The following is an 18,669-nucleotide window of genomic DNA, read 5'->3' on the forward strand; positions in this document are numbered from 1 at the left end:
CAAATAAAAAGAAAATATAAAGCCCAAAAACAAAGCACCCTAATTATACAGTGCGCACTACAACCTACCTCTTTTGCTACACTGCAATAACCAATAGTCACTGTGCGCACTGCAAGCAGTGGCTATTGGCATCTACTTTCTGGACATGATAAGAGCCAACAGTAATGCTATCGCCAAGTGCAACAGGGACACAGAACAAACTTAAAACTAAAAGATGATTAAGCGCATGTCTTTAATTGGCTTCCTGCATGAGTGATTAGTGGGTGCTATTATGCATTAGAAGCATACTGTGAGCAAAATTGATACACATTTTGTGGGGATGCTAGTCTCTCACGCCCCCTGATGCTTTCCCCGCATGGTTCCTGCATCTGTCCTGGAATCCGGCTTCCTCGCGTTGCACGTGCACCGCCGGTAAACAGTAGCTGTGCAGCGGTACATGAGATGGCGCTGGTGTTCCGATGCTAGCGCCACCTGACAGCATGGATATTCGGGTGCGAAAAGAGCGAGCTTCCTTCTCTTTGGTTTGGGTTCATTGGTACGTGCAGACCATCCCACAATTTTAAAACTTTACACATCTGCATTGGTTTCCTCTACACTAGCAATAAAATGCAGCTTTTCCCCAATTTCCTTTTGTTTAATTTCTACATTCCCCCCCCCCCCCTTTTTTTTAGCAGAATATTTAGTTTCAGGCAGTTTTGAGACAAATACTCCAGTCTGAGCTTGGTTCAAATACCCCAATGAAGGCCATGTATGCAAGCAAGCAGAAAAGACAGAGCAGCTTAAATGGCCCACACATACTTCTTATTCTGCAGTGTTACTTTCAATAGAAATCTGGAAAGTGTTTTGTCGAGAGCGACTCGTTAGTCTGGCATGCATCACTTAAGTCTGTGCTGCACAACAAAATCAATCAGGAAAGGAAAGGTTTTCGTGCAGTTGTAAAGGAAGATCGTTTTGAATGCACACGAGCACTCACCGTCAGTGAAACACTGTTCAAGGTACCACGAAGTCCTGGAACAGAGAAGTGAGCTTGCCCATGAGAATCTGTTTCGTAGTCTCTGCACCCCGTCGCAACATCATCAGTGGATGACACACGCTGGCACTGTGGTTTCCTGCGTGCGCTGCAGCGGACAGTTGGCAGCGATGATGCAGAGAAGCAGATACTGACTCGCTTTCCAGAGGCAGCTGTGCCATCAGGATATTTCGCCCGAACCTGCAACCAGAAAATTACATTTAACAAAATTCACTGCTGTAGCATAGTGCCACAACCATAGAAAGATTCGAAGGTGGTAAAAGACATAGCACAGAATGAGTGGAAAAAATGGATAAAGAAAAATCCAACATGGCTGTAACAAAATGTACCCTGAACAAGCAACTTCCAATTTACAATGCATCAATAAGATTACTGGTGTTACATGGAATGTTTACAACTGTCTGAAGTATACGCTTATTTTTGTACTTTTGTTTCCCTATTGTAAGGTAAGATAAATTAATCTGCAAAACATATTTGCTGCATCTGTTTACACCACCTGTTTAAAAAATTATGAAAGAGAAAGAGCAAACATTGGTGACAGAAAAATTGCACCAAAAGATCATGCTTTTTTTTTAATTGTAGTATTTCGTAAGCAATTTTTATTACACATTGGCTGCGTGAGCCTGGCTAAGATCGACGTGTCTTATTCACACCATGCAAATTAATAAATATTACATAGAAACATTAGTCTGGTGCAGCTTAAATAAAATATGTGCTAGCATTGTGTTTTCAGTGTGGAGAGAAGCTTCATATGCGGAGTTCTTCATTAAAGCATTTATTGCATAAAACTTTTAAAAATGTGCTCTCACCAGTCCTCTATAGACAAGCCCAGGCTTGAAGTTGGGTACGGAGCGCTTCGTGACAAATTCCAATGTGAATGGTGACCAGACAAACTCTTTTGTGATGTTGGCGGACACTGCCTCCCCTGTACAATGAAGACAGGAAGAAACAACAACAAAAGAAGCTTAGAGTAGCTTACGTAAAAAACTCATACACTGAATAAAGATACGTCAGCTGGCCACTTTGTATGCAGCAATACATCTACTCTGAAAGAAGGCTTATAAATAGATGCCCTGAACAATTTGCTATATGTACACTGCAGTTTCACACATCTTGAATGTAAGGTGAAATTCATATGCAAACATTAACAATGAAACACTTGTAACCCAGAGCATGTGAGATGTGTTGGGATCAACATCCAGAACTTCCTCATCTTTCAATGATGATGATGAAGCTGAGGCTCATATACCAGTGCTCACAATAAACAATTTCATGTTTCAGAAATTGGAAAACAAGAACAAGAACAAAATGAAGTGCATGTCAGTACTGGTTATTAATACATCAACTTCACACAATCACAGAACATCAAGACAGTATATATTCAATACTTCCTCAACCAGCTCTACAGCTGCAGGAATCAAAAATGATAATAAATGCCATATTTCTTAAACACTAACTGCCGGTTTTGTCAGAGTATTTAAAACTGGAGCAGTATTGCAGATAACTCTTAAAGAAACTATACAACAGGGTACATAATGTTGGTTCATAATGGGCTTGAATGGAAATTATGCACTTGCATAGCATGCACACTCTAACCAGTTGGTCACTGATGATGTGTTAATAAGGGTAGCTTGTTGGAGAAGCTGGTATATGACTATAAACTGGACAGGCAGCAGCTAGGCAGAAAAAAAAAAAGATATCACCAAAGAAGAAAGAAAGAAGTGCACAGGAAAGATGGCAGAAGCCTTGTGCCTTATGTTTCCTGTTGTCTTTCTTCTGTGGTGGCATTTTTCCACCTAACTGCTGGCCACATCATTTAATGCCATAATCTGCAGGAGTGTGTTGAACTGGGCTGATTGGTGCATGTTGAAGGGAATCGAACAGCATAAAAGACGGAAGGTATAGTACACTATACGTCCTGTACGGGACGTGTACTATACATCCAGTGTTTTGTGCTCTGTGACTCCCTTAAAATCATGATGCTTAACTCACCTGTAGCACTGTCTGCAACCTCTGCTGTAAGAATGAGAGGACGACGATTGATATCCCTATTGGCAAAGAGGAGATGATTGCCATTGACCTCAAACTCATGGCAACCTCTAATCTATACTTAAAAGAAAGAAGAGTGCAGAGTGTAAACATGGTGTCAAAAAATGCTTCTCCTTGCAATAGTTCATTCGATCTCATCAGTTGATCAAAAAAAAAAAAAAAAAGAATCAGCGCCATTATACATGACAAATGAAAACTAGGCAGAATACTGGAACTGTCACAAAAAGGTAATCTGCAGCTGTTATGGATCAGCTAGTGCAGCTTTTGCAGATGTTTTTCTTTCCAGAGTTACTCTGCTACTTTATATAAAGTTTTCAGAATCTTCAGTCATTAAACATTATATTACCAGCAACATCAGGGTCTTCCTGATGTGAGGTTCAGTTGGGATTTTTCGGGTAAGTTTCACAACAATTGACAGAGGAAATAACCTCCTTTTGGACAAAGTTTCTTTTTAAACAATAAGTATCACTGACACGAGCCTTTACAAACACTTAATTCAATTAAAGCTTTGAGTTAGCTCAATTTTACTGCTTTTATTTTTTTGCAAACCACCACGGCAATGATGTAGCTCTTCTGGTCCAAAGCAGTTGTGAAATTGATGATAAATGATGATAAACGAGTTTTTTTGGCACAAGGGCAGTTGTGAAATTGATTAGTCACAATATGCAGGATGTGGGCAGAAAAATGTGGTACAGCTTGAAAAGCATGGAACCTCTAAGGTTAATGTAGAACACTGTACTGAAGATGATTTAATCAGAATATGAAAACATTCTGTAAAGTTTTCAATAAATTTAAAAGCGCATGCAGCTGATTTTGCTTGCAGGCCACCATACAAAGGAGTCACAAAAGCACATTGTTTCTGTGGATCTGCTAGCCATTCAAACATTGTTTCGTTTTAGATACAAAATAACTTTACATAAGTAAAACTTCTGAAAATATGAACAAGAAACTGCAGTATCAAGGAGTTTGAAATAGTACTAAGTTGAGTGGTACTGCATTTCCAAACCTTTATTGATGGTTCGTCTTCCTCCCTGTGAAAAATCATAGCAGTTTTTCACAAAGAACATGCATTCAAAGAAAGCACCTACCGGTACATCAATGTCAATGCTGGGTAGCACCTTCTTTAACTCGGAAGTCCAGGGGAAGCGTTTATATGTGAGCTGAGCTCTGAGCTGTCCCTGCACAGGCTTGCCATAGATATACCTGGACAAAGTAATGTCAACGTCAAGGAAAATCTGCCATATGTACAGCCACGATAAAAAGTTTGGGGACCACGGCACCAGCCAAAAATTTAAATATATTGAAGCGCAGCTCTGCGGCATGGAATTGGTTTAGTACATTGTATTGGTCGAACATGTGCGCACACACGTGCGCTCTTGATTTCAGCCGGAATACCCAGGCTGCAAAACAAAAATTAAAGATTGCGGCACCTTTGGTCTACAAACTTTTGATCGCGACTGTACATAACTCTATAAAACCAGCAATATGAAGAGCAGAAAGAAAATTATACCTTGCACATATTTTCCAGGTGCTATTAGACTCCTCAGGAAAAATATATGGTGGTGCAGTGAGATGAACAGAAAACTTGGGCAGTGCTACAGGAACGCAAAAAGAAGTAAGAATGTTACAAGACTTCATGCATTATTCACAGTATAAAGTGGCTATATGCTTATTTTCTTATGTGAGCAAGTTTTAGAATGAACAGCGCAGCGAGTTGTAAATAACTATTTGCCGAGTTATGCAAGAACAACGAGATCGATGCACTACACAAAAGTAAAACGGATACTGTAGAAAGAAGTTATAACCCAATATAAAATTTTAAGAAATTGTAGCCTCACTAAAACACTAGAATAAAATTTTAGAGAATTAAAAATTTATAGTTAAATATGAAACAACAAAGTGCAGTGGCTCTTCAAGCTAAATACCAATATCCTACAAATATGTGGTCTATTCAACAGGCATGTCATTCCCAGTTAGCAATGCCCTAATGTTATGGGGGTTGTTAATTCATGCATGGCCATGGCATGAGGTGAGGATGAGTGGCATCATGGAACAAGCAATCGCAGTGAAATTGTACTGCTCAGGTGCTCGTTGTACTTGACAAATTAAAAATGAAGCGTGAACATTTTATATGCACCCAAATGAGCATAGTTTTGTGCTTTATGCAAAACAATGTGTTTCTTATAAACTGTAGCGGTGGGCAATATCCCCTATTTAATGTGATGGATAACACGTAATTCAGCTTTGGCTACCCATTGATGTCGCATTACCTACTTGCCAAATACTACATAAAGAGTGTTTGCATCTTATTTCACAGTGCCAGCTCTAATATATATATATATATATATATATATATATATATAAGATTCAGGTGCAAAGCTTGGAATAGGAAGCAATGAAGCAAACTTTATACTATGACTGATGTACATAGCTAGGCGTATAAGGATATTTAAAGATTTAAGTGCATCAGAAAGTCCTAATGTTTGGTGTTATGTTCCACTGACCCATTTCAAAGGTGATGCTCATATCAACATCATTATCAATGGTATGTTCAACAGCAATATGTTTATTTAGCGTTTCGTCTTTTTACACCCTTCCCTGTGACGTCAATGCTCAAAATCATGCAGGAAAGCCATGAGAGTAATCAAGGTCATGCATCGCTACACAGCACAAACCATAATTGCCCACTAGGAATGGCCGACAAGTCAGATGGTCAGAGATTTGGCAGCAGATTGACCACTCCCCCAACTGTGGCTCATGGGAGAGTTCCACTTCCAGTTGTAGAATACCTGGGGATGTTCGCATGCATGAGAACAGTCTTCAACAAACCGGTGGCTTGAACAAACTGGCTTTCTACAATCCCAAAAGATTCCAAATTTACTTTAACTACTGACAATAAAAGATAGAATAACACTAGCTTTAAGCAACCCTCAGTACAGTATCTCCATTAGCAATGACTTAAAACATGATAAAATGATTGTTGCTCAAGTTAGTGCCAAGACCTGTGGCACAATGGCTGCAATGCAAGAATAAACTTTCGACCTCTTCCTTCCCCCAGAACAATAATATTGGTAATGTGAACACAGCCACTTGATAAAACACATAAGCATCCATTAAAATATCAGAAAATGTAATGGTTGCTTTACAAATACATTTCCACAGTCTTTATGAACAATGTTAAAAGCAGTGTGCCAGACCAGAATGAAGTAAAGGAGATTCATAAAGAGTGCATTTAATAGTCTGCAAATGAGGAAAAAGCAGATAGAGTATACACGTACCAGCAGAGAAGGACACATTGTGCCACTGGGCTATTTTGAAGTGCATTGGGTTCTCGATCCAAACTTGACCTACCTGACCACAAGAAAGTGAGATGTAAGAGATGTAACTTGTCACTATGCTTGCTTATGAACTTCGTTTCTACCAAGTGATGCCACACCCATACTTACATGCTCTGCAAGTGGAAGCTTCCTGAAGTCAATTCCAAGGACACGGAATCGAACTGCAAACAAGGCTCACTTTGCTATACCATTCCAAATTTGGGTGCACCAAATCGACACACACAATTGACAAGCTAAACGATATAACTTCCAAATTGGGCTAGACCAGTAATCAAAGGTTTGCTTTGAAGAGGTTTCATGAGAAAAGCTGAATTTTCATGCATTTTGGGCGTGCAGCCTTTAAAACAGTGGAGTGCAGCATTGGTTGCATGTAACAGTGCACTTTGCAATATCTTTCAGGTTGTGTGCGCAGGACTTGTGAAATTTTAGGATCTTTTTAAATATAATTCTGTACAGCACATAACTCATTGCCTCTACCCTGTGTGTGAAGGGACCTTTGTCAGTGAACTTTAGCCTGCGTTCACCATTTACCCTTGAACTTTCAAAAAATAAGTGAATTAATCCCCATAAGCTTCTTGGCATCGATAGTGCCATGCGAGATGAAGTGGTGTAGTGTGATGCAAAGAAACCTACCTATGTGCATTGCTGTCCGGTTTGAGAGACAATGCTCATGAACAGCGATAGCTGCAATGAGACTTGGGCCACGGAGCCTTAAGCCCTGTACTTTCAGCTTTGCTGCAGCTGTATTATTACTGTTTCCTTGCTCTGCAGTGCAAAGCTTGAGTGCTCTAGATCGCAGTCTGGACATCCGTATATTGTTTACATAAACTAGTCATTCCTTCAGCAAAACAAGATTACTTGTTAAGGAGGAAAATCACAATTGAAGACCAAAATTTCCTGTATTTGGGTCATTATTCTGCCAAATTAACCTACAATGCTTGCCCAGTTAAACATTATTTCATTCACTAACAGAACAACCTTCTCGCTTGAAAAGTAAACACTTAAGTGATGACCGCAATTGGCCTAATTCATTAATGTCAAGGTAACATCTCCAGCTGCCTCACTTTTATGCCATCTTGTTCTCAGTAGAAGTGTTTGTCTGACATTTATTTATTTAGTGCACCTTCAGATCCAGAGGCATTACAGAAGGGGGTGGGCAAATCAGTACAAAACTGATTGCATATTTGATTGCAAACTGATTGAATCTTATTGCAGACAGGTGTTTACCACCGTAGATTGACATCACACTGGCCTTTAATGTCCTTTCAATAAACAATCTGCCAAAAGTTTCAATTTGAAGAACTTACCCAATTCCCCTGCCTTGTAGATGGGCTTATCAGTCTGAATAATGGCGACAAGCCTTTTGTCCGTTTCCTTAATCATGGCAGGCACTGTTTTCTCAAAGGCATAACTGCCAAATTTTCCTGAAACCTGGAGCACAGTGCTCACAGGAAGATGCTTTGGAACTGGTAGTGTTAATATTTCAGGTGAGTCTGGAAGAAAATAACTGCATTCGTTAGCTCTTGGCTATTGCGCACATGGCAGAAATATTCATATGCTCTAAGATTGTTAATAAGTTTCTGCATTGTATTGTGGAGAAACTGGAAGACCTTCCTCCCAAATATCCAGTGTACTTGCGGGAACAAAACGTCACTTATGGTTGTGCACGGGGCCATTTTGCATTTAAAGGGGCCCTGAACGAGTTTTTATCGAAGTGGAGAAATACATTTGAAGTGAAAATAGGCTATTTTAGAATCACTTTGCCAAAAAAGTACTTCAATGCGTTGAGCACAAGCGGAGTTATTGGCAATCAAACAGGGCCTCCGCTGTGCTCCCCTTACTCCTTCAATGCCTTGCACTGCGAAGGCTACGGCGAAGTGGGGTGGGGCCACAACGCTCCGCCTCGGAAACGTCACCATGGCGTACAGTTCAAATTTCATTTTGGACTTCCAATTTTGGTGCCTACAAAGCGCTAAACGTAAGCCAAATGCGGCTGTCCTCAGCAAGCCGCAGTGCGCTTAGCCACTGGACTCGTGGCGGCACCTTGCGGCGGCCGCGGTGTAGCCGACCGCAGCGACCAATAGCAGCCGTGTATTGGAGTGTGCTATTACAAAATAAAGCACACAGAAAAGAGCGAGGATCATGCGGTCTTTTGAAACGAGTGTTTCAGAGAAAAAGGTGACTTTGCGTTCCCCTTGCGAAGTCCATGGACTGCGTACGACAGCAGAACTTGGCTGAGATGTTCACAACAGCGTATGCTACTCGCGGACTATGTTATTTCACCAAGCCCACGGGGTGGTTCAGGGCCCCTTTAAGTCAATCTATTAACACTTTATCCTCTGTACCAAATGCAGGACACTTTAACAAATAATGGTCGATGTCGCCAATAGCTTGATAATTGGCACCCAGAACTTGATAAGTGGCGCTCAGGCTAGACAATTGCCAGCAGATCTTGCAAGACTAGGTCCCCTGCAGCTATCAAACACTCATCTTCCTGTTGATAAGCTTCTCTTTTCCCACATTTTTTTAGGATGAAACGAGCTAAATTAGATATCAAACAGTTGGTTGTACAATACAGTGGGCCTTGATTAAACTAAAGTTGCTTAGTGAAACTAATGAATAAATGGAATGTGGGCGCAGACTTTAGCTGGCCATACATTGGCATATTAATTACATATGCTTTTGTTAAACGGAAAGCTTCTCTTTATGAACTTTAGCCAAACAGAACTGCTCCTGAAACTAAAATGAGCCTCTAAGACTGGTACACTTCAAAGGTAAACATTCGGCACAGATCTGCCTAGCTTCAACAGGTAACTGAATTTGAGCTTCTAAAGCTCCAAGCCAGATTTATTAAAAGCTTGACATTTAAAAGCCTGTCTGACTCCTTTTTATAGGGGCGAGATGGTGAGAGGTGCAGATGTGCTTATAAGCATTTTGTGCTTGCTCCTTGAGGTGACAGCCGTGCGGTGGCCTGGCTTAAACCTTGCACATAAATTCTCGGGAAAGTTCTTGAACAGTTGATGTTTCTGGTTGTGTTTTGAATGTGCAACGGCTCTGAAAGAAGCCTTGCCACAACTCTTCCGAGGTCTCCTACAGCGTCTGAACAAGATCGACACAAGCCTGCCACCACCAGGACGAAACCTAGCACGAAATGCTTACAAGCATCACTACACCTCTCGTCATCTCACTCCTGGGGAAGAAGCCAGACTGACTCCGAAACATTGATTTTCAATAAATCTTGGCTGGAGTTTAATGAGCTTTAATTCAGTTGGCTGCTAAAGTGCATACGAAATCATAGGCGAAAGATTAAGAAATCCATTCCCTCAGAATGACTGCTCTGCCTTTAGGTCAATGACTTCTAAGCAACACTTTTCTCAGCATATTAATATGGCTTCTGTTATGCATTTCAATAGAAATAAATAAAATAAGAACAGCTCAAAGCATTTATGCTTGCTGTGGGTTATAGACACAATCAAAATGATTAATCACGTCAAAACGACAAGTGAGATCACAAGAAAGAGCAAGAGTGTAACAACATTACCTGGAGTACAGTGGTCCAGTGCACGCTACAATACTGGACCAATGAGCAAGGGTTGAAGTTAAAATCTGGCAGTACATCTCTAAACACAACCATGCAGGCATTCTGATCAACCTTTTACAGATGCGTACATACATGTCATGCAAAACAGGCAACAAAAATAAGAGCAGAGAAAAATACAGCCTTCTGCACACCTCAGTGATAATAAAAACACTCAACACTATTGAAATAAAGGATTACTGCAAGGTTGTCATGTTGTTCACTTCAACGAAACTGGACAGAAATGAAACACATCTTTCTTTACCTTCAAATTCCATTTAAGTGGAGACTAATGTATGAGATTTTATGTTTAGGAAAATTTTTGTTTACACCACAGCATGTCCCCGACATTCACGTTAGCAATACTAAATGGCTAAAGTCTGGAAACAGATGTCAAAGTTCATAACAAAACTGCAGGCTCTCATATGCAATATCAGAAATTCTAGGTGATACTGATAATCTAGTCCTGCTGCGAGCAACACAATCGCCATGGTCATGTGTCAAACTGCCACACCAGGTTATAAAATATGTGCAAGTTATAAGATACCTTCAGAAAGTTTTTAGGAGATACATTACAAAAGTAAAATTATTTTGCCTACCTCCATCAGTTTGTAAGGAAACATTGGACAAAACACCAACAGATGTTGCCACAAGGCTAACTGTGATATGACCACTGCTTGGTGCATTGAAGACGTTGAATGCCAGTGTTTGATTCTCTCCAGGCATGAGAGACCAAGGTGTGGTGAGAAGAAACGCTCTATAGGCGAGAAAAAAAGAAAGCACATTTACAATAGCAGCATTTAACCTCTTCCATGTCATGTCATTATCGTGATTTCACTTAAAGAATGGTAACATTTTTTTTACTGCAGCATCCTTTATTAAGGACAATGTAGACAATATGTTAAGCGTTTATTTATATACAAAATCTTATAAACACTTATCACAAAAGTTAAACTTAGCAGCACTATACAAGACAATCAAAGAAAATTAATAGTATATATTGTTGACGAAATAATAATGACTGCAAGAAATTAAGAAGTATTGTTGATGAGCTTAGCTCGTTCGTGGCCAATTTTACCAGAAGTGCATGAATGAAGGCAGCTTGTCCATGGCTTGGAAGGGTTTAACAATAGCACTTGTAACAAAAGCAGTAATAACATAAGGACGTGAAAGTCCAGAGGACCAAATTGCAATTTAAGTTCAACCAAACAATGAATATGTATTTGCATTTGACAAAGAGGGAAGTGTTACGGGGTCAATGAACATGGAAGGCATGCAAGGCTGGCTGAAATGGTCAGTCAAACCTCCTAAACAGGTATGTCAGTGAACCAAATGGGTTTGATCACTACTGAACCTTATTTGTAGCATGCTAAACTTGCAAACCAAATTGCTACAAACACGCAAGTACTAGAAAAAAAAAAAAAAAAAAAAACGAGAAAACACCATGCTGAGCTGTACAAATTATTTTGTATCTTAAGAAGCTTTAGCTTGATGGCTCCTATCTAAATACATGAGAATAGAGAAATCGTTTTTCTCGGGAGCTACTGCACCGAAATTCATGAGGTCTGCTGCATTTAAAAGAAAGAGCTGGTCTAGTCACTGTAGAAAGCGTAATTTTGATTTAGGCTGTTCATTATATTATAAAGATTGTTCAAGATCGCACAACTTCAGGAAAACAACACTACCACATTTACAACTTTAACTCAACAATGAAAAATGATATCACACTGTAGGCTGCACCTAATAATACATCTAAATCAGAAAAAAGGCGACGTATACTCTGCTCTGAAATGCACCATTAATATATGAGTATGACTTTTGCAAATCCCTCATAAACACTAATAAATTCATGAGGGCTATAAATTAGTACATCAAATTTGTCCGCTTTAGATTCTCTAACGGATCCAGTTTACAGAACTGTGATACCTGTTTTTGGTGAAGTGTTATGAATTTGTAAACTTCATGCTTCTATATTTTTAAACCTACTGATCTTAGCAAATTTGCAAACAATATTCAAGCTCAAAATCAAAATGCAGCAAGCTTCTCTCAAATGCAGCAAACTTCATTCCAATCAGTCCATAGGTTGCTTCATAAAAGCATTTCTGCATTTTGCATGTATTTCAATAAGCGACATCGAAGTTGGCCCCGAGTTAAGAGTTGCACTTTTTTGCATCCTATTGGAGCGGCTACTAGTAAGTACAAGACCAACAAATAGAAGTGAAGGCATTTAAAAAAATATTGTATCGCAACTTGACACTTGTGAAATAAAACAATATATTAACGTTGTCAAGTCACTCACTTAAATGAAACTATATATAAATTAAACATATTTTCCTTTCCCTTCAAATTCCATTTAAGTGAAGTCGGATGTCACATGCATTGTTTACTTTAAATGTTCACACAAAGAGACAAAAGTTTGTTCCTTACATCCAGGTTAGCATTACTAAAATGGCTGAAGTTTTAAAGCAGTAATATGTTAGCAACAAAACTGCAGTTTCTTATACATAATATAAAAAATAATAAGTGATACTGATGAACCAGTGCAAGCAATAATATTGCTGTGGTCATCTGAAACGCCCACACAAGATTATGACATATGTGCCAGTTCTACGAGATCTTCAGGGAGGGTTAATTTGTATGTTAAACACACCGTTATACTTTTAGACAGTATAAGCAAGCCAATTTCTTGCCGACATCACACAGCTGGAAGTGCAAACCAAAGAGTTTATAATGCTGTAGCCAACCAAATGTTGGCCATGCACAGACAGCATTTTCTTTTTGCTCATTAACTCCGTTAGCAAAACCCAAACGTATATGAGGTCCTGACCTAAAAATATTTTCCACTAAGGAAACACATTTAATAAATAAGAAAGGAGTAATTGTATAATCTAGTCGTTTACCATAAGCAAAATAATATGCATCAATGTTTGATATGTTCTTCAAACTTCAAACATCTGGTATGCACAGTTGACAACACAGCCTACAGCCAGGCAGTATCTACTAATAAAGGTAAATCGCAGTGCATTGTAGACAAAGGACGACAGCAGAAACTAGACAAACAGCACCTTGTGTATCTCGTTTCTGCGGTCATCCCTTGTTGACAATGTGCTGTGATTTACCTATAATTCTGCAAGACCAACTATCCCAAATTTCCGTTTTAGTCCAGTATGTAGTATCAGCAAAAATGGAAATGAGGACAGCAATGAACACCTGTTATGCGTAATTATGTGGAGGTGTGACATGTAATTGCTCTGTAGCAAGTTTCTAAGCATGGAGTAGTCCCCAGTGTATGTATTGAAGACTGAATTAAGCCACTGTTACAAATGCAGGTGAATCTGAAAATGAAATAATGCAGTAGTATTTAACGCAGTAAATTCTGCGTTACGTAGAACGTAGTAAATAATTTATGTTGAAAATTTACGTAGTAAATAGCCCAGTAGTATGTCATAGTTTCGGATATGTTCATGTTTGCACTTACGCTGTCAGGACCTATCACTGATGGATAGCTTGCCTACAGCAGCACTTTTAGTACAGAAAGTTTATCAGAATGTCATCCCAGCCCTTTTCTTTCTTCAGTTTATCATTCAACCAACGACTTACAGCTACTCAATACATAAAATCCTCTTCTAACGAATCAGTGTTGAAATGAATGTCATTGCGGGCAAGCCTCTGTTACGACTCGCCTTTGTGACAATTCGTGTCAGTCACGTGGCCAGAACGATGACGAAAGCTTGAACATTAAAGGTGCCGCAAAGCCCAACGAGTGCAAATATCAACAGGCACGCACGTGACCGTTGGTGTCTATGTGTGCGTATTTGTACTTTCTCCCCTTCAGACAGACTCTAAGAGTGTCAGTGTCATCATGGCGGGAGCAAGCATGAACATGTACCAAGGTACAAGCATGCATGTAGCAAGCACAGAGTGCCGGCCGCAAGCATTGCGAGAGCTTGCTCTCTCCCTCTTCTGGCTACAGTGTTCCTGGGAAGCAGTAAAAGGGCACTCCTTGCCCACTTCGCTAACGAGCAAGCAGCCTTCAGCACAAGCTTTGACCATTCACTTTCACTCTTCATCGTGCAGCTTATCGAGCTGACCGCTCCTTAATTAGAGATGTAATTGAACATTTAGTTTTTCATTACATCGCCTCGTCTCTAGCCATGCCCCTCTCCGCTGCTGGTCAAGCTCCAGACCACTGGGCCAATACTACCCCTAGGGACACGTGACCTGCTGCAACAGTGGAGTAAGCGGTGCGAGTCTAAATACATTCTACACTAAATTTTTGTGCACTGAAGTAGCAAAACAAAAAGACCCTGTCTCGTACGACTTTCAGCACATTCACAGTGATAGCTGCAGTTTTAAAGCTTCAAGAGTTTGTGCCCAGTGTTTTGGCTGTCGCAATGTTTATTTGCCTTCTACAAAGGAAGGCAGTGGTCATTGGGAGAGAGCAGGAGCATGTCGCTTGTCAAGGAGAGGAGTAGGTAGAATCACTATAAGTGTGTTGCATCAGAGGCCCAAGGGAAGTGCACTGATAAAATGTTTTTGTTTTATGTAGAACATGGGCGAACGCATGATAATGGCAACAAAGTCTTTTATGCAGTTTTATGCAACACATTTGAAGCAGCCGGCATAGCTCTAGGGCAGCACATTTGATTTGCTGTTGTAGTCGATAATTTCGTTCAAGAGGCACTGTTGTTTACGTATATACTTTCGTTTTCTTTTGCTGGTTAGTTATACAAACAACACATCCGTTAACATTTTAAAATCTGCATCAGAGCAGCTGTTATATAATGATGCTCGCTCGTCAGCTCCTCCAAGTCATTCCTTCTGTCATGTGCTCACCACTCCTTGGTCATCCTCTCCAAGATTGGCGGGGCTTGCAGGAAAACCCCCTGCAAGCCCAAACCAAGTCGTAAACTTGAGGAGCGTCTCAAAGTACCAAGCAAAGGAAAGCTTGTTTTCTTGTTCTTGCGGAAGGAAGTTCATTTTTGAAGGAGTACCAGAGTCTATCAACTCGCGTTACAAAGGGAAAAAAGATCATGAGTGTGCAAAGTTTTCAACATGGTTAGCACAGAGAAAATACAGGATCAAATCCTAAAGTGGGGTAGAATATTCTTCTTCTCAGCTGTCGTTGATATTTGTTATGCTCCTAGTGATGTTACATCATTTGAAGTCAGTGAATAGCTTATGGTGGATAATGGTGTAAGCAATTCTGGCTACACTACTGCTTCAGAGCATTTTCCACGCATTACAAATGCAACAAGCCATGGTCACGCTTACTGTAAGAAGGTCTGACCGTGTTGTAGGTCACATGTAAGTGCTGTTTCAGCTCAGTAACAAGCTCTGCTCTGTCTAGTTGTGCACACTTGTGTGTTCCTATTTTGTGTGTGTGCTTTAATCTCTATATTTCAGAACATTCACATTCAAGATATCTTTCCACTGCAGCAGGATTACATCTACATATTAACAAATGTGTGCAAATGAAGTTCCAAGGTAGCAAGTTATTCAATTGGCTAAGAAATCTTTGTAAGCATCCACACAGAGTACATGAAGCAGCAGTAAAAATTTTCACATGTGCTTTATTAGCAGGCCGAAAGCACATAAGCCAGTGTGTTGTCAAGTGAGACTGTATAAATGTCTCGGGAAACAAATGTTAAATATCACAGGTGTATTACAAAAAAAAAGAATCAACAGGTGTAAAGAATACAGTAAAGCACCATTGCACCATAGCCCAAAAGACACCTTCGATGTGAACACTGCGTACAATAAGCACAGCTGTGCTAAGAGTGAAATGAACCGTAATGAAATAAATATTACCCTGGCAGTGCCTAAAAGAGCATTTATAGGCTCGACGCACAACTTTGCAATAACAGTGTGCATAGTTATATGAGTTTATGACAAATGCCACAGCATAAAAGGAAGCAACTTGGAACATACAACATAGGCATACGGTTGTTATTCCATAACTATTACACTACCATTTCAGCCATGCAGTTACGCTACACCGCATTACCCGTAGCAAAACATACACAGAACACTAATTTTTACCTGGACCCATCCACCGAAAAAAATAGGAAAGCGTATCTCAAGGCACTGCATAGAGGTGAAAAATATTACGGAGTGCTTTGCACTTGCAGTGAAACTACCCTTTGCTCAAGTGTGCGATATCGTTCTGCCATTGGACCATAGACGGAAGCTGCATCAGCACTTGGTTTAGCTACTAAGTGGAATGGTTCTGCTTCACTGATCACATTATCAAAGGACAGTCCAGGCTCAGCTTTCTTGCCTGCACCAAAGAAAGCCAGATAGGCCGCACCAAGACATGCAGCATTTGCAGCAGCTTTGCCAAGTGTGTACACTGAGGCACCAAACACGTCAGCTAATACTTGGACAATTCCAGGATTTTTGGAGGCACCGCCAGTCGCCAGCACTCTGCCACCAGTGGTGAACCCAAGTCGTTCCGCATGAACACGTTTAGCAAGAAATTGACCTTCGACAACTGCCCTTGCTTCAACTTCCTGGGAGAACTTTGCAACCCTCTCGTTACTCTTGTTGAACTTGAAGTCACCTACCACAGGCGGAAGGATCTCCTTTAAGTCAAAATACATGCCAATGTTTCCAAAGTTACCGCGAGGTGTGCTGTCTATGAGAGACGCAAATATGTCCCAGGAGCCTCCAGCACACTGGTCCCTCACTCTTTGTCGGGTCAGTGAGCCATTTTTGTAGCACAACATTCCCATGAAGGCGTCACTAGCCACAGGGTTCACCATCACGTGGCCTTCGAGGGCGGGCTTCGCATCGCTCAGCCACATCAGCACGGTATCACTAGTTCCAAGGCTGACAAGCAGGTCGCCGCCGCAGAGACGGAGCCCAGCCAACGAAGCCGGGTTGTCGCCTGTGAACGCGATGACCAAGCAGTCCGGTGGAAAACCGTAGCGATCCACGAAATACGGTGCGACAGTGCCGAGAACTTCGTGAGACGGTACGGGCTCGCCAAGCTTGGCTTCCAAATCTGGCGCGCAGGCGTCGAGGCATGCGCGTTCCCAGCGGTGAGTACGTATATTCAGCAAGTTCATGCCAGAGCCGTCGCTAAAGTCAATTGGTGCGTAGCGGCCGAGGAATAATGTAGCGCCAAAACTGCTCACCAGGGAGATGCGTTCGGTATTCGCGTAGGCATCGCGTTTCGTCTGCCAAATCTTGGCGATTTGGTTGCCTGTGAAGCGCTCGAATGCTCGCGAGCCGGTGATATCCGCAAGACTCTGCGCTCCACCGACGGCAGTCTCAAGATTGCGGCACTGTGCCTCGGTGCTCGAGTCCATCCAGACTGGGGAATCGCGAACGCTGAACGCTCCCTGAAGTTGATCGTGGAGAAACTTTGATGCGTCGAGATCTCGGAGCATATCGGCGGCGCCCTTTCTCCAGTAAACGCTTCCGTGTTGCTGACCGCTCCCGGAGATGGCCGCTACGGTTGACAAGTCAAGGCCTGCTACCTTGAGGCGCTCTAGCAGCATGTCAAGTGCTTTTATCCACATGATTGTGGGCGCCGTCACTGTCAAAGTGTCGCGATTCTTGTTCACACCGTTTTGAGTGCGATACTCGGGCAAGTCATTGTCGAACTGAACTGCTGCTTCGCAAAGCACTCTGAGCTTGTCATCGATCGCCAGACCTTTCAGCTGCTGCGTGCTGAAGTCCAGGCCGAGGTAGCTTTTGCAAGTGGCTTCCATTCTTTGCCGGGTGGTTGTCGCCGCGTTTCACCGAGCGTTGATAGAAGAAGCACAGAGCGAACGGAGAGGTCGTCCTCTACGGTTCTGGAAATCTGCGCATCTTGGCTTTGTATCAATCTCCTCTCAGCCTGGACGTTGGTCATAGAAAGATACGCGTGATACGGCAGACGTGGCTGTAAGAACCGGAGAAGCTGAGTTGGCCGAGCGAGCCGAGTCTTGGGGAAAGGAGAACAGGGAGCGGCCAGAGCAGAAGAAACGAGGAAAACGAAACACACAAGTTCTAAGCAGTACGGCAAGCGCCAACAGATCGCGGGGAAACAACAAAACAAAAGCCCGCAGACGCTTGTCGCGCCCCCAAAGTAGCTCAAACATTAAAGAAGCAAACTCCTCAAGATTTTCGCGTAGAAGCATTACATAATCTATAAAAACAGAGGAAAAAATTAAGGACTGAGCGCTGGTTCGTTTGTATCGTTGTGCTCCATGAATCAGAAGATGATTCGAAGTAGACTAGTCAGCGCAAGTTCGAATTATGCGCCATGTTTTAGCGCCATTTTTGATACGCTTTGGTGGAATGCCCTTGAAATAAAGCTAATCATTTATAATTATTTTATATTTTCGGCGTTTCACGACGCTTAAATGCACATAACGAGGTGCTCATACAACGGCGGCTTTCCATCGCTTTGTTTATACTTCAACGTGTGCTCAGTTCTCTTCAAGGGATCAGTGTGCAACTGTTGCGCAATGGGTATCATCAAGGTTACGAATTTGCATGTAACAAGCCAGGTTAAACGCGTAATCAAGATTATTCTTAAACACTTTAAGTTAGGTTCCTCGTAACATCCGCGGAGTTGTCCGTCGTGAAAGGAAATAAGCCGAATGCATACAACTCGTATGCATTGATTCACAAACGGCACTTCGTTGAAGAGCGGCTCGCAGACCATACTGCCGCAACAGTTT

General features: G+C 41.4%; 2 protein-coding genes across 2 annotated transcripts in view; both read right to left on the reverse strand.

Moving 5' to 3' along the window:
* The window catches only part of LOC119442057 (alpha-2-macroglobulin-like), a 65,088-nt gene that overhangs the window by 45,919 nt on the left and 500 nt on the right, over window positions 1-18,669 (reverse strand). The window contains exons 2-11 of the mRNA XM_037706772.2: window positions 10,594-10,751; window positions 7,725-7,910; window positions 6,526-6,578; window positions 6,358-6,430; window positions 5,755-5,868; window positions 4,590-4,674; window positions 4,168-4,282; window positions 3,023-3,134; window positions 1,840-1,955; window positions 974-1,210 (exon numbers count right to left, since the gene is read on the reverse strand). Of these exons, the coding sequence (XP_037562700.1) occupies window positions 974-1,210; window positions 1,840-1,955; window positions 3,023-3,134; window positions 4,168-4,282; window positions 4,590-4,674; window positions 5,755-5,868; window positions 6,358-6,430; window positions 6,526-6,578; window positions 7,725-7,910; window positions 10,594-10,751 (1,249 nt within the window). The remainder of the gene's footprint in view (window positions 1-973; window positions 1,211-1,839; window positions 1,956-3,022; window positions 3,135-4,167; window positions 4,283-4,589; window positions 4,675-5,754; window positions 5,869-6,357; window positions 6,431-6,525; window positions 6,579-7,724; window positions 7,911-10,593; window positions 10,752-18,669) is intronic.
* On the reverse strand, window positions 15,542-18,665 carry LOC119442058 (xylulose kinase). The gene has a single exon (XM_037706773.2). The coding sequence runs from the start codon at window positions 17,710-17,712 to the stop codon at window positions 16,102-16,104; it is 1,611 nt and encodes a 536-aa protein (XP_037562701.1). The 5' UTR covers window positions 17,713-18,665; the 3' UTR covers window positions 15,542-16,101.

This window comes from Dermacentor silvarum, chromosome 2, assembly GCF_013339745.2.
Source record: "Dermacentor silvarum isolate Dsil-2018 chromosome 2, BIME_Dsil_1.4, whole genome shotgun sequence".
Classification (NCBI taxonomy): domain Eukaryota; kingdom Metazoa; phylum Arthropoda; class Arachnida; order Ixodida; family Ixodidae; genus Dermacentor; species Dermacentor silvarum.